Below are 14,510 nucleotides of genomic sequence, written 5' to 3'. Positions count from 1 at the left end.
AAGATGTGACATAGGAATAAGACATGGCCATCTTTACTGTAATATTTTTTCTGCTTGAGCTATGTCATATTTAGGTATAAGTTATTGCATTTGCTGCTGCTGTTTGCCAGGCATAGTGGTACTGATTTCACTTTGTATTACTCTGTTAAGCCAGTTTTACAACTGATTTATTTTTCTTGTTGCTGCACATTGGCTCATAATAGTTGTAATGTTGCATTTGCTTTGCTTAATTTATATTCATTGCTACTAGCTATGCCAATTTGCATTTTTTGTCATTGCTGTTTATGTTAATTGTTTTCTGCTGCTGCATTGCCTTGTCATCTGTGCTCAGTAGATTTAAGTTAGCTTAAGAGGGGGTAGGCTATATAAGAGAATGAGTTAAGATGAACTGGAAAAAATGCATTGAGAAGTTATATGAAAAAAGTTTTTTTTTAAAAAAAAGGGGTACTGCACAACGAAGAATAGTTATTTTGGAAGAGGATATGAATAGATTACAGAAAGCAGGTATAGACAGGACTTTTTGGGAATAATGATGAACAAAGGGAGATCTACAAGAAGTAAAGAAAGTTTTGTTTGCAAAATACTACAGTAAAACAAACCCTGTCCTTTCCTTTTGTGTTATGCCGCTATGTGTTTGTGTACCCTTGTGTATTTGTGTTCTTCCTGTCTTTATGTGTTTATCTGATAAAAGTTATGTTGTAGAATTTTTTTAATAATGTGTTATTTACTTTGTAAAGATGTTTAGGCATTATTTATTCTGTTCTGTTTTCATACTCATGTGTGAAATTAATGTTTCAAAAGCTATTCTCGTTATTTTATTTATTTATTTATGTCAGAATTCCTGTAACACCGATGTACAAGTTTATTTCTATTCTTTTGTAAAGCCCGTACAAATGTTACCTGTACTATTATGTTCTTTAATTATGTATTTTGTACCTTTGTAATTGTATTCTTGTGTTGTAAATTTATTATTGTATAGACACCAGTAGTTCAAATTAAGTTTCATTTCACTGCACATGTTTCTGTTGGTCATAGTATACGCACCATATGTGAGAAGTTGGGACTGTTAGTGTTTGCACGGTTGTTAATAATTCAGCAAGGGACTGGTTAACGGCGTTGCTGGTTCTAAGGACAATTCGAAAAATTTTGTGAGTGCACAAGTGGTGGTTTATGGACTTGCTATATTGTCCGCAGGACTCTTCGATGGTGATTGTGCACCTGCACAGTCGCAACAGATGGCTGCTGGCGTCTCTCCAAGGACTGCAGGGGGTCTGTACCTTTGATGGCCCACCAATACCATAATCTCTACCAGAACTACAGTGGGTCTGCTCTGTGATGACCTACCTACCAATTTTCTTCAACTTCGACTGACTCTGCTGTGCGTTTGTTCTGTTGTGGCACATTACCTGTTCAAATGGTTCAAATGGCTCTGAGCACTATGGGACTTAACTTCTGAGGTCATCAGTCCCCTAGAACTTAGAACTACTTAAACCTAACTAACCTAAGGACATCACATACATCCATGCCCGAGGCAGGATTCGAACCTGCGACCGTGGCAGTCGCGCGATTCCAGACTGAAGCGCCTAGAACCGCTCGGCCACAGCGGCCGGCCCCATTACCTGTCTGCATGTCAAGAGTCAGCATTACCTTTCTGTTGGAAGGACAACACTACTTCTTCAAAACTGCATGGAAATCCACTACTTCCGTGTGCATTTTCTTTTACCCCTCAGACTTTGTGTATAAAATTGTAATCAATACTGTGATGAATTATCAGGACTGTCATTATGGACTGTGAGAAAATTTTAGCTTTTGACCAACATTGTATCGATAAGTGTGTGCATTTGATATATTTGTTAGCGTTAATATAAATTTTTTTAACAAATATGTGTTGTCCAGTGCCCAAAACCATTTCTATAATTTTTGGTGGAGAGCATGGGATCTATGTAAGTACGCTGTTTAGGTTTTTATATTGGTAACGTCACGTAGCGCTCTGTATGAAAATCATTGGTTGTGCTGTGTGCAGTCTGTGGCTGGTTGACATTCTTATAATATTCGCTATTGTAGTGTTGGGCAGTTGGATGTGAACAGCGAGTAGCGTTGCGCAGTTGGACGTGAGCCGTCAGCAGTGGTGGTTGTGGGCAGAGAGATGGCGGAATTTTGAGAGTTGATGATCTGGACGTGTGTCCATCAGAGACTGGATGTCATGAACTGATATATATGACTTTTCAACACTATTAAGGTAAATACATTGTTTGTTCTCTATCAAAATCTTTCATTTGCTAACTATGCCTATCAGTAGTTAGTGACTTCAGTAGCTAGAATCTTTTATTTAGCTGGCAGTATTGGCGCTCGCTGTATTGCAGTAGTTCGAGTAACGAAGATTTTTGTGAGATACGTGATTCATGAAAGGTATAGGTTATTGTTGTCCGCAGCTCGTGGTCTCGCGGTAGCGTTCTCGCTTCCCGAGCACGGGATCCCGGGTTCGATTCCCGGCGGGTTCAGGGATTTTTCCTGCCTCGAGATGACTGGGTGTTGTTTTGTCGTCTTCATCATCATTCATCCTCATTACGGTCGGAGGAAGGCAATGGCAAACCACCTCCCCTAGGACCTTGCCTAGTAAGGCGGCGCGGGTGTCCCGCGTCGCTCCCCTACGCTCTGTACAGAAGTATGGGACTCACCATCATCATCATCGTAGGTTATTGTTAGTCAGGGCCATTCTTTTGTAGGGAGTATTGAAAGTCAGATTGCGTTGTGCTAAAAATATTGTGTGTCAGTTTATTGATGATCTGAATAAGTAAAGAGAGAAATGTCTGTGCACGTTCAGTGTTGCTCAGCTGTTTGAAAACAAAATAACGTAAAGGGGTTTATCAGCACAACCATTCATAAATTTTTCTAAGGGGAGGTTTCAGTGTCTTGCTCACCGAGGGACATCGTGTAGGCACATCTTCAGGAAGATAGGCATTTTAACAGCGCCATCACAAAACATATTTTCGCTAATGAAATTCGTCAGAAGTAATCCATTGGACTATGAGAAGAACAGAGAAAAATGACCTCTGTTACCCATTGGTAAAGCTGTCAGTGGCTCAGACAGAAGTTCAACATGCAGCAATAAAAATTTTTGATTATTTGCCCTATAACATAAAACGTCCGACAGGTAGCGAAGCAAGTTTTAAATCAAATTCTCCTACTTCCTTGACGAATTTATACATAAAAACTGGTAGCCATTAAAAAACATCTTGTTTTTAAGTGTAGTTGCATGAATAGGAATAAAATGATAATGCGTTCATTAACATAAACACTAGTCACCCATAAATAACCTGTAAACTGACTCATTCCACATCATTTCCATAAAAGAATCGTTCAAATGATCTATGCAACATGTAACTAATCAACTAATTAACTGACGAAATGTTGTTGTGTTGTCTATATGAGTGGATGATTAACTGATTAATAACAGTAACGATACTTAAATATAAATGCATCATAGAACATGAGACACGATTATTAATTTCTCTAAAATGTTTTGAGTCATTTTTCTTCCGTTCAGTTTAATTTCATATTCTTTGCGACAAATATCGCCTTTGAAGATGACCGTCTCTGCGATGCGCTCTCACGAACCCATGTACCCATGTCACAATTTATACGACAGCAGCTGATGTACGCGTCGCGCATGCCCGTGAATTGTTACTGGCAGACAATGAATAAAATATTCTCCGCCTCGCATCCTCAAAGCCCGCAGTGGCCGCTCTACTAACCCCACTACCCCTCAGCTAAACGACCAGCTTTACTCAGATCACGGCCGAATTCACCAATATCAATTACAATTAGGCAATTATTACTGTCTCTCTAAGTATTTTTGTTTGTTACGGAGCAGGAAAACTACTCGAAAGAACCTTAGTAGTCGTTTTTTGATTCGGCTGTCAGTCTCCCGATGCATAATATAATCCGCTGAGAAACGCGGGCTGCAAGAATACTTGATTAGGGACGCATGCGGCACGTGCGCTTGTGTTTGAAGGTCTGTGCTGTAGCACATATTTAGTGTATTATGCTGTAGACATATTTTCATGTACTCATATCATTAAAAAAAGGAAGAGTAGGAAGCTTACACTGTAGATTATGTAAAGTACGTTATTGAGCTTATTTATAATCCACTACTACATACTTCTTCTGGGGCTCAATGTCTAATATTTCTATCAGCTATTGTTTAAATAACAACGTAGTTTGTGCTGCTACTTCTTGCTCGATAACTCTTATTAAACGGAATCAAAATGCACTCTTCTCTTTGCGCATTCCAATTAAAGATATCCCATAGCGTTTGTTTTATGTTCAATATTTCATAGTTCGAAAATAAAACTGTTTCTTTTTATGTGAACTCAAATGCTGCAGCCTCAGTTAAAACTGTTGAAGCGCCTTTCTGTCAAAACAGCTGCAAGAGTTTTCAGTTAACTGAATCAAAATAGCCCCAGTTCTCTGTCGCATGTTACTGCAGTTTTTCAGTATGTTCAGCGGCTGTATAGCATTAGTTCCTTAACGCACGATTATCTAATAATGTCAGTAAAATCCCGCTTCTCTTTGCGATATCATCTTTTGAGACCGTTTCTCCTTCCTGTATGTCTCCCGCAATGTTATTATTAGTTACTAATCTCTCTTATGATATTAAGTCTAAGTTATTAATAAACATCTTACTATTTAGTAGATTAAATAAGTGACATTGTGTAGTGTCTTTTTGTGTTTCAATTACCATCGATCACATTTATTTATTTTATTAAGTTTGAAATACGGGTGAAATTTATTATTTATATGTTATAATGAAATCGTTTGTTTACTGTGCGACAAGGATGTAAAAATGATTTCTTACTTTCACTACACTGATGACTTGGATCCACGCTTTGCTGGAAAGAACCTTGTTTGTAGCCACTGTGGAAAACCTAGTACTCACATATGCATTGCAAAAGAACCGTTCTGAAGTGTACTGTACTCAACGTAGACCTTTGAATGGCCAGCGACTTAAGCATGAAGCGAGTTGAATTTCACGAGCAGGGAACAGTTGTAGTTTGCAATCTGATCTCAAGGAAATATGATTAAGTGCGAAATAAAGCAATAAGAGCACGATTAATTATAATATACCACAGTAATATAAAGCACATTTTTCATAAGAAATTAATTTACAGCAAATAAATGGACGATAAAATCAAAACGATATACGATAGCATGCTGAAAAGTGATGCCCCAAATTTTTTATACGCAAACTCTTAAAGCTGTTTAAACAAAACGAACATTACTAAAATTCTAGATCTTTATTCTACACGTTTACATATTTACTTCTCATCATATTCATCCTGATGAGAACTAATTTCTCCGGACGAGAGACCAGATCGTTGATACTGTCACTGTGGAATTTTTGAGTTTGTTGACAAACCTCACCTCTGTTTGCTCCACTTCATCACTATCAAAGTAAAGCCCTCCAACATGTTCTTTAAGTTTTGGAAACAGATGAAAATCAACACAAGGCGTCGGATTGTTGCAGACGTCGCAGCGCTCCTATGTGGTCTGGCATTGTGATGCTGAAGTATAGGGTACTATATGTGTGGACGAACTCTTCGAATTCGAAATTCGGATACAGCACAATGTTTCTCTGGCAGAGATATACTTACATTATACGTCTCCACGTTACACGTTGCAGTTCGGACCTTTCTACGGCAGAGGACTGCAAACACGTAGACATGAAGAATAAAGATATTGGTAATTTTTGTTTTATTTAAAATGCCTTAAGAGTTTTCACCTACAAGGTTTGGAGCCATTACTTTTCAGCAGGCCCTCGCACTTTCTGAAATAAAATAAAAAAACAAAATTTCACGACTTACAATGTGCTCGCAAAATTGCAATTGAGACGCAAAATTATTGATCATAAAGTGTGTTAATTCTGGTGGTGAAGAACTGAAATGTGGCCCAGCAGCTCAAACTGCTTCCCACGAATCGTCAACACAGCCAATACACTGCCTAATCCGTATAAATATTCCACTAATGTTACTTTAATATTTACTGTGACCATCAACTTCGTGCTCAACCCTAGTACGCTATAATTTTTATTTTTATTTAATGATTCAATGCATCTCGTCGGTATTTATGCCAGATCAACATAATTTGACTGCAGTGGCCTACCTGTTAGCGAAATCGCCGTTTCGAAGTCCACAGGTTCATCTAGCGGCTTCCCTTCCTCCGCCTCTGAAATCGAGAAAAACACATTAGCTTCGACCACTCTCAGTATTCTCAACGAAAAGCAATGAACAATTGTATTTCTTTGGTGAAACATACGCAATTTGGTGTCACACATTTGATGCACACTTTGCCTTCCATCTCAGAACTTACTCTCAGTCTTACACATCTGACAGTCCAGTTTACATGCAAGCTGTCTCATGAAAGAGAGACACCTATAATTTTGATAATTGAATGCACGTTCCTCCTTTCCAGAAACTTACTTTCACATTTCTCAAAATACTAGGTATCAAGTTCTATACATTTGTACACAGTCTCCTAGAATCATATACTAAAGCAGTCACAAATTTCGTCATTTAAATACTCGTATGGCATGCAAAGCTATATGCATGAATGATTAATTATTCTCAACAAAAGATAAATAAATAGGAGAAGTCATGCACTTGCTAAGTTGGGACAGCTAAGACATTCCTCACCAGATATATATACATCGAGTGAATACACTGAAGTGAGGTTGTGAGTTAACGAGCATTTCGCTCTCATTTAAGTATATGGCCGAAAGAGGCAGCCTTCCAGGAAATGGAAAACGAATCCTCTCGTCCAAAACCGTGTGTCAGAAAGAGCGGAGATAAGCCACGAGACGGGGGCGTCCGCAGGTGCCTATTGTGCTGAATAAGGCTAAGCTGATGAGGCCTAAGTGCTGTAGTGTGCGAGTGAGATAGACGAGAACCTACATCATAAGGAAACCCCGTAGGAGCTCTTTGTGCCCAGGGAGACGTAGCAGTGTTGAATAAGGCGGACCTAAGATCAGCCATAAAGGGAAACATGTATGAAAACTATTTAATTCTGTAGTAATTCAGGGAATTAAGCCACAGTAATTTTAATCTAGCATCTTTCTTAAATTTTCATTGTTATCCCAATAAAACTTTAGTACTGATCCTATCTATAATAGCTTAGGATTTACTACTAAAGTGAAATTAACAAGTTTTGTAACAAAGACCTGAATGCTAAAATCTGAACGCTTTGGTTGATCTTAACGACCGACATTTCATATAAAAAAGCATCATTAAAATAACAGATGTTGTAAATATCAACTCTCTGACTTTATTTGTTTAAAAGATATAGTAAATTTAAGTTATCAGTATATTCAATTAAGCATCAGATCAACATTTCCCCCACATAAAACACATTGAACGATGATAGCATGACACCTTACCGAATCATAAGGCATAAGAACATTTATCGTTAAGTTTAATGCATAATAGTCACTTTTGTTCTTTATTTACTGATCAGAAAGCACATTGGTGCAAGGCTAATAGTCGTGACATTCAAAGTTAAGAAGGAAATTGTATTGGTTTTATGTAAAAGGATTTAACGTTTAATATGTAATGGATATTATTATCACTTTATTTAGAACGTGAAAGTAGTCAAGCTTTGATTATTTAAATATGTTAAAATGTAAAATAATGCGGAATAAGCTGTAGCCAATCAGATGGACGGCTTCAGCGAAGGGAATTGCAGTAGTCAGTTGAGCGACAATGTTCGGCACGCGGGAGACGCGGCTGGAGACGGGCAGACGGACAGTGCTGGTGGAGACGCGAAAGCGGACAGTTCGGCTCGAGACACCAAAGTGGACAATTCTGGTCTAAACACCAAAGGGTACAGTTCGGATTGAGGTGCGAAAGCGGACAGTCGGTCTTTAGGTAGCTAGGAAGTGAAACGACTTAGAAAATTTCGCGTTGTGGGGTATCGCCGGACTTACTCTCTGAACGGTGAGCAGCCACACGCTGGTGTGAACTTTTAACTTTTCGCGTAGATAACGAGATGGAGTATTGGACTTGTATTTCGCGATGAGATTGTGAATGACCGAACTCTGTTAAATGGATACGCGCTGGAGTGTAGCAGTAACTCTAAATACGACCACTTTCGCTATTAGTTTGCTTTCTGAGTAAACATTATTCTAACCAAATCGCAACTATGTGGGCTACATCATTTATGGGTCGTTAATTTAGGTCCCGATAATATTATGACTGTTATTATATGTTATATTAACTTTTTTTTGTTTCATACAATTTCACAAACTTGCCATCAGCCGGACAATTTAACCAAAGGGTCACAAATGTCTAATTTAGGGCTTGTAATGTGACACTTGCGGTTCAGCCCCTAGACGAGTTTGACCCAAGACATTTCGACGAAGAGGAACCGCATGTGAAATGTTGAAATGTGTGTGAAATCTTACGGGACTTAACTGCTAAGGTCATCAGTCACTAAGCTTACACACTACTTAACCTAAAGTATCCTAAGGACAAACACACGCACACACACACACACACACACACACACACACACACCATGCCCGAGGGAGGACTCGAACCTCCGCCGGGACCAGCCGCACAGTCCATGACTGCAGCGCCTTAAAGCACTCGGCTAATCCCGCGCGGCTAATCCCGCGTGAGCCCGAACATCTTTGGGATGTTAGCTCGCAAGGTGACAGAAGTCTGGGATCTTTTAGTGCGACCTAGTGCAGCAACTCGACGTGAGATTGACTGAAAAAGTGACTGGAAGTCATTTGCTGCCCCTATATCCGTCCAAAGTTGCGAAAGCGTTTACAGTGCAGGATTTTGTGCACGAAGTAACCTCTCAATTATGTCCCACAAATGTTCGATGGGACTCACGCCGAGCGATCTGGGTGGCTAAATAATTTGCTCTATTTGTCCAGAATGTTCATCAAACCAATAGCTAACAATTACGGGCCGGTGACATGGCGCATTGCCATCCACAAAAATTCCATCGTTGTTTGGAAACATGAAGTCCATAAATGCCTGCAAATGGTCTCCAAGTAGGGGACACAATTATTTCTAGTCAATGATCGGTTCAGTTAGACCAGAGGAACGAATCCATTCCATGTAAGCACAGTTCATCCCATTATGTAGCCAGTTTGGACAGTTTCAGTCCATGGCTTCGTATGGTCTCCACCACACTTGAACCTTACCATCAGCTCTTACCATATGAAATAAGGACTCATTTGACCAGGATACGGTTTTCCAGTAACCTGGGGTCCAACCGATATGGTCATGAGCCCAGAAGAGGCACTGCAGGCCATGTCGTGCTGTTAGCAAAGGCATTCGCGTCGGCTGTCTGCTGCCATAGCCCATTACAGTCAAATTTCGCCGCACTGTACTAATGGATACGTTCCTCGTACGTCCCGTATTTAGTTCTGTGGATATGTTACGCAGTGTTGCTTGCCTGTTACCACTGACAACTCTACGAAAACTCCGCTGTTCTCGGTCGCTAAGTGAAGGCCGTCAGTCACTGCCTTGTCCGTGGTGAGAGCTAATGCATGAAATTTGCTATTCTCGGTACATCTTGACACTGCTGTTCTTGGAATATTGAATTTGGTATTGATAACCGAAATGGAATGTCCCTTGCTCCTTGCTCCAGCTACCATTCCGCTTTCATAGTCTTTTAATTCCCGTCTTACGGACATAATCACGTCGGAAACCTTTTCACATGAGTCGCCTGAGTAAAAATGACAACTCTGCCAATCTACTTCCCTGTTATGCCTTGTGCACGATATACTACCACCATCTTTATATGTGTATATCGCTATCCCATGACTTTTATCACCTTAGTTTGTATCAAGCTGCAGTTGTAGCGGACGATGTGAATTTTCTGACGTAGGCCTACACAAGTTTCTTTTAACGTTCGCAGATGGCGAAATGTAACTCCGACTTTTTTTACTGGATCTATAAACTCTTTTCTTAGCACTGGGAAGAGGCTCGAAAGACGACTTGGACACGTTCAAAAATGGCTCTGAGCACTATGGGACTCAACTGCTGAGGTCATTAGTCCCCTAGAACTTAGAACTAGTTAAACCTAACTAACCTAAGGACATCACACACATCCATGCCCGAGGCAGGATTCGAACCTGCGACCGTAGCGGTCTTGCGGTTCCAGACTGCAGCGCCTTTAACCGCACGGCCACTTCGGCCGGCCTTGGACACGTTATGTGAGGAACTGTATCATATAGTAAGAAGAAAACAGCGCCGCAAACCACCGTCCAGCCATCAGCAGAAGAGTTGTAGTTCGTACAAACGCGTGTCTCAGTGTACCAAATGTGAACACGTTCTGTAATGGTATACATCTAAGGAGCCTATAGCCGGTACAGTTTTTCTCCTTTTGTTACTTTGTTTTATTCATTATATGTAGTAGTAAATGTAATTAAAAGTAAATATTACAAAATACCCTTATCTTAACATAAACTTTACAGTGAATCTTTACGTATATTCGCCGTAAGAGAGCTCGTTTCGACAATCGAAACTGATCTATCGAGGGTTAGTGTCGATGACAGGGAGGAGACGATTGTTGACGTGTAAACAGTCGGCAAACGATGTCGAAGGGATCGCTGTGTCAAAAATCTACAGATATCAGTCACTGAATGCTGGTCCCTATTTTAACTGGTCCAGATGTGGGAATCTTTCTACACGTCGGTCAGTGGGCCTGAAGACAGCGTAATGTAGCGCCGAAACTGATAGCTCAAAGAAAATAATAATAGAACATTTAGACAGCTGAAAGATTTTTGGAATTTACATTCCAATTCGTAAATATTTCAGTGTTCCGTGTTTCAGATTTTGCACACTCTGGAACTGAAATCCAGCATCATCAAAGTCCGGTAGACAAGCTGCGGCGTAAGGAGGGTCGTATCACTATCTGTAACAAATATTTAACTCGTGTGGAGACAATACTTTCAACGTAGAATCGTCAAATGCCACCGTTGCACCTCATCGCCTACACACTGACACGAAATCCTCCTGCGAGGTGAGATGCATTCAACTCTGACTCCTAGTGTGCACGTCTTTGGGCGTATTACGCGAATTGCATGGGTTTGGACGCGTCGCTGCACTTCGAGTGAAGCGTTTTTGGTCAGAGGCATACTTGTTACTCAGCAACATTGGTGCTGCATACGCGAGGGGAACTATATCTAATTTCAGAGAATGATATTTATTATATTTTCTTGATGCTTTGTTTGTATGCTTGAATAATGATACAGGACAAGTGCACGAGGTGTTTCTTGTTTTTGAGGTGGACAGTAAATTTCATTCTTTTTAAGTCAAAATATGACAGTGTAATTAATGAAAGTTGGTTAACGCAAAACATGGACTTTTGCTCCGAGAAGTACAGACGAAATTCAGCGTAAAGTGTTGTTTATCCGCAGTTGCTTTATAGCATGTATCAGTGCTGAAGATCCACATTTTAAACTTTTCTTATGACATAAATAATAATGTCCACACGCACCGTACCTGAGTCACGTGAACTCATTGTCATCTTTGAGAAACCTCTTTACGACCTGGAATCATTGAACCTGTTTAGACCGCTTCTACATAAGAAGCAAAAAACTCAGACGGAATTGCTGAAAGTAGCTATTTATAGTCAAGTACAATTTAAAATCACTTCCCTTCACTGAGCGAAATCCCATCAAGATGGAGAACTATCAGAGATTTGAAACGGGTGAAGAGGTATAAAGTAACAAGCGATGAAATCATAGAAAGTTAATCTATGTACGGTATTAACAGTAATTTATCACTATACTGCTTAATGCTTTTCATGCTTATGCCAGCCAAATTTAACCGAGTAAATTACAAAGAAAGCTGCAATCACGAAGAAAACTTGAAAGCTACTGTGTCCTCAGTTATACTAAATATCTCCTATTTATATGCTACTAGTAGCTTAATATTATCTTAATCACAATGGTGTTTTTGAAAGAAAATATTTACCCACGTCTCTAGACATTGACAACTGTTTACAGTAAATTACTACTTGCACTGCAGCTTTGTAACATGAACACTGCCAGTTGCCACGTTGTTGACTGAATCTAGATAGTCAGATAATTTCTAGAAAGAGTGACTATTTCGATATGTTTTTAATTTCCTTTTGAATTGATAGGGACTCACAGATACTTGGTTAATGTTAGACAGGACATTATTCAACGTTATTACAGGAAAATAGGTTGGACTACAAAGGGCAAGAAGAAGTTAAGATCTGAAAAGAAAACAATACAGAAAAAACGGAGGAGTATTTGAAAGCAGCGTAGTCTAAATCAAAATTAAATAAAGCCCCAGGACTACGAAATATGACAATGGAACTTATAAAGTAAGGGGGAACTGTAGTGATAAGATATCTACAGAAACTTTTTGTGAGAATAGAGGTGAGACAAGATCCACCTATAGAGGGGAATTTGTCATACATCTCCTCCATATATAAAAAAAAGGTGACAAGAGATTATCCATAGCTTATAGAGAGATAAGTGTTACCCCAAAAACACGTAGCCTATTTCCAGTATTTTGAGGAAGAAAAAGGACAAGTATGTGTCGGCTTTAAGTGAAGAGACAAATGGTTTTAGGCAGGAACGATCATGTCGTGATAACATTCACTGTATTAAACAATTATTGGAAAAAATTTAGAAATAGAAATAAAACAATATACATGACCTTTGTGAACCTACAGAGAGCTTAAAACAATTTCTCTAGCTCAAAATAATGGAAAGCAATACAAGAGTTAACTTGAGAGAAAAAAATTGACTAACCCGGTTGAAAAGTTACATAAGAACACAAATATAATGATAAAATGGAAATCAAGGTTATCACAAGTATTTTGGTTGAAAATAGTATAAAACAATCTTGTGGAATGTCACCTATTCTGACATTTATTAGGAACAGGAGCTGGATGACTGGTACAGAAAATGCTCAGGCTTGGTAATAAAGACATGACAATACTATCCACCATCTTTTATTTGTTGGATCGCCAGGCAATGTCCTCTCATCATGAATGATATGTAATACATACCGTGGAAACTTAAAAAGGATTACAGCAAATGGCATTTAGGAATAAATCTGGACAAGACGGATTTAATTGTATGGGACAAGATTTGGTGAAAATTAAAACAGAGGAAGGATAAATAAAATTCTGTTGAAGCTACAAATATTGGGGAACAATAATAGTCAACTCCCGTACATTGACATGGATATTAGTTCCAGAACAGCAATGGGGAAAAGAACTACTAAAGTTTGCAGGGGAACATATGGAATAATAATACCTGGATTGACACTAAGGAAGGTAATTTCACAGATGCAACTGAGATGTGGCCTTGAACAAGGAAAGTTGTGAAAAAACAGAACTGTGGAAATTGACTACAGGAGAAAATGTCTGCAGTTAATGAGGCAAGATAAGATACGAAATGAGGAGTTATGAGAGCAACTAGCTGCATAGCAAAAACTTAAGAGAACAGAGCGCTTCACTGGTACGGGCGCGGGCACAGAATGCCCAACCATAGGTGTTTAAAAAAGCTTTTAAACTGAAAACTGCCTGATAGAGGAAGGTGAGAAAGACCAGCGCTAACACTGGGGAAATACATACAGGAGGCAGTATTGCACAGAAATCAGGCACCGGTTGATTGGAATGAAAGAATCCTGTGGGAATCTAAAACGGCTAACCGCCGGAAATGGCGAAGAAGTTCTCAGATGGGACATTGCTGAGCATCTTCCCTCCTGTGTCCAAAACTCCACCGTATACCTTAGACAAGGAGGAAAAAATTCTACATGAAAATTAGTATTACGTCTTGTATTGTGATTTACCCCCCCATAAACCATGGACCTTGCCGTTGGTGGGGAGGCTTGCGTGCCCCAGCGATACACATAGCCGTACCGTAGGTGCTACCACAACGGAGGGGTATCTGTTGAGAGGCCAGACAAACACTTGGTTCCTGGAGAGGGGCAGCAGCCTTTTCAGTAGTTGCAGGGGCAAGAGTCTGGATGATTGACTGATCTGGCCTTGTAACACTAACCAAAACGGCCTCGCTGTGCTGGTACTGCGAACGGTTGAAAGCAAGGGGAAACTACAGCCGTAATTTTTCCCAAGGGCATGCAGCTTTACTGTATGGTTAATGATGATGGCGTCCTCTTGGGTAAAATATTCCGGAGGTAAAATAGTCCCCCATTCGGACTTCGGGCGGGGACTACTCAGGAGCCGGCTGCGGTGGTCTAGCGGTTCTAGGCGCGCAGTCCGGAACCGCGCGACTGCTACGGTCGCAGGTTCGAATCCTGCCTCGGGCATGGATGTGTGTGATGTCCTTAGGTTAGTTAGGTTTAAGTAGTTCTAAGTTCTAGGGGACTGATGAGCACAGATGTTAAGTCCCATAGTGCTCAGAGCCATTTGAACCATTTGACTACTCAGGAGAACGTCGTTATCAGGAGAAAGAAAACTGGCGTTCTACGGATCGGAGCGTGGAATGTCAGATC

At 39.9% G+C, this 14,510-nt stretch overlaps 1 protein-coding gene across 1 annotated transcript in view; it reads right to left on the bottom strand.

The window, feature by feature from the left end:
• The window catches only part of LOC124796071 (synaptic vesicle glycoprotein 2B-like), a 91,448-nt gene extending 79,907 nt beyond the window's left edge, over window positions 1–11,541 (bottom strand). Inside the window, exons 1-2 of the mRNA XM_047260157.1 lie at window positions 11,517–11,541; window positions 6,163–6,225 (exon numbers count right to left, since the gene is read on the bottom strand). Coding sequence (XP_047116113.1) covers window positions 6,163–6,225; window positions 11,517–11,541 — 88 coding nt within the window. The remainder of the gene's footprint in view (window positions 1–6,162; window positions 6,226–11,516) is intronic.
• Between the last annotated feature and the right edge of the window lie 2,969 nt (window positions 11,542–14,510).

The sequence above is a fragment of the Schistocerca piceifrons genome, chromosome 4, assembly GCF_021461385.2.
Source record: "Schistocerca piceifrons isolate TAMUIC-IGC-003096 chromosome 4, iqSchPice1.1, whole genome shotgun sequence".
Taxonomy (NCBI): Eukaryota; Metazoa; Arthropoda; class Insecta; order Orthoptera; family Acrididae; genus Schistocerca; species Schistocerca piceifrons.
The sequence above is the reverse complement of the archived record's forward strand: the minus strand, read 5'-3'. Positions and strand labels throughout refer to the sequence as shown.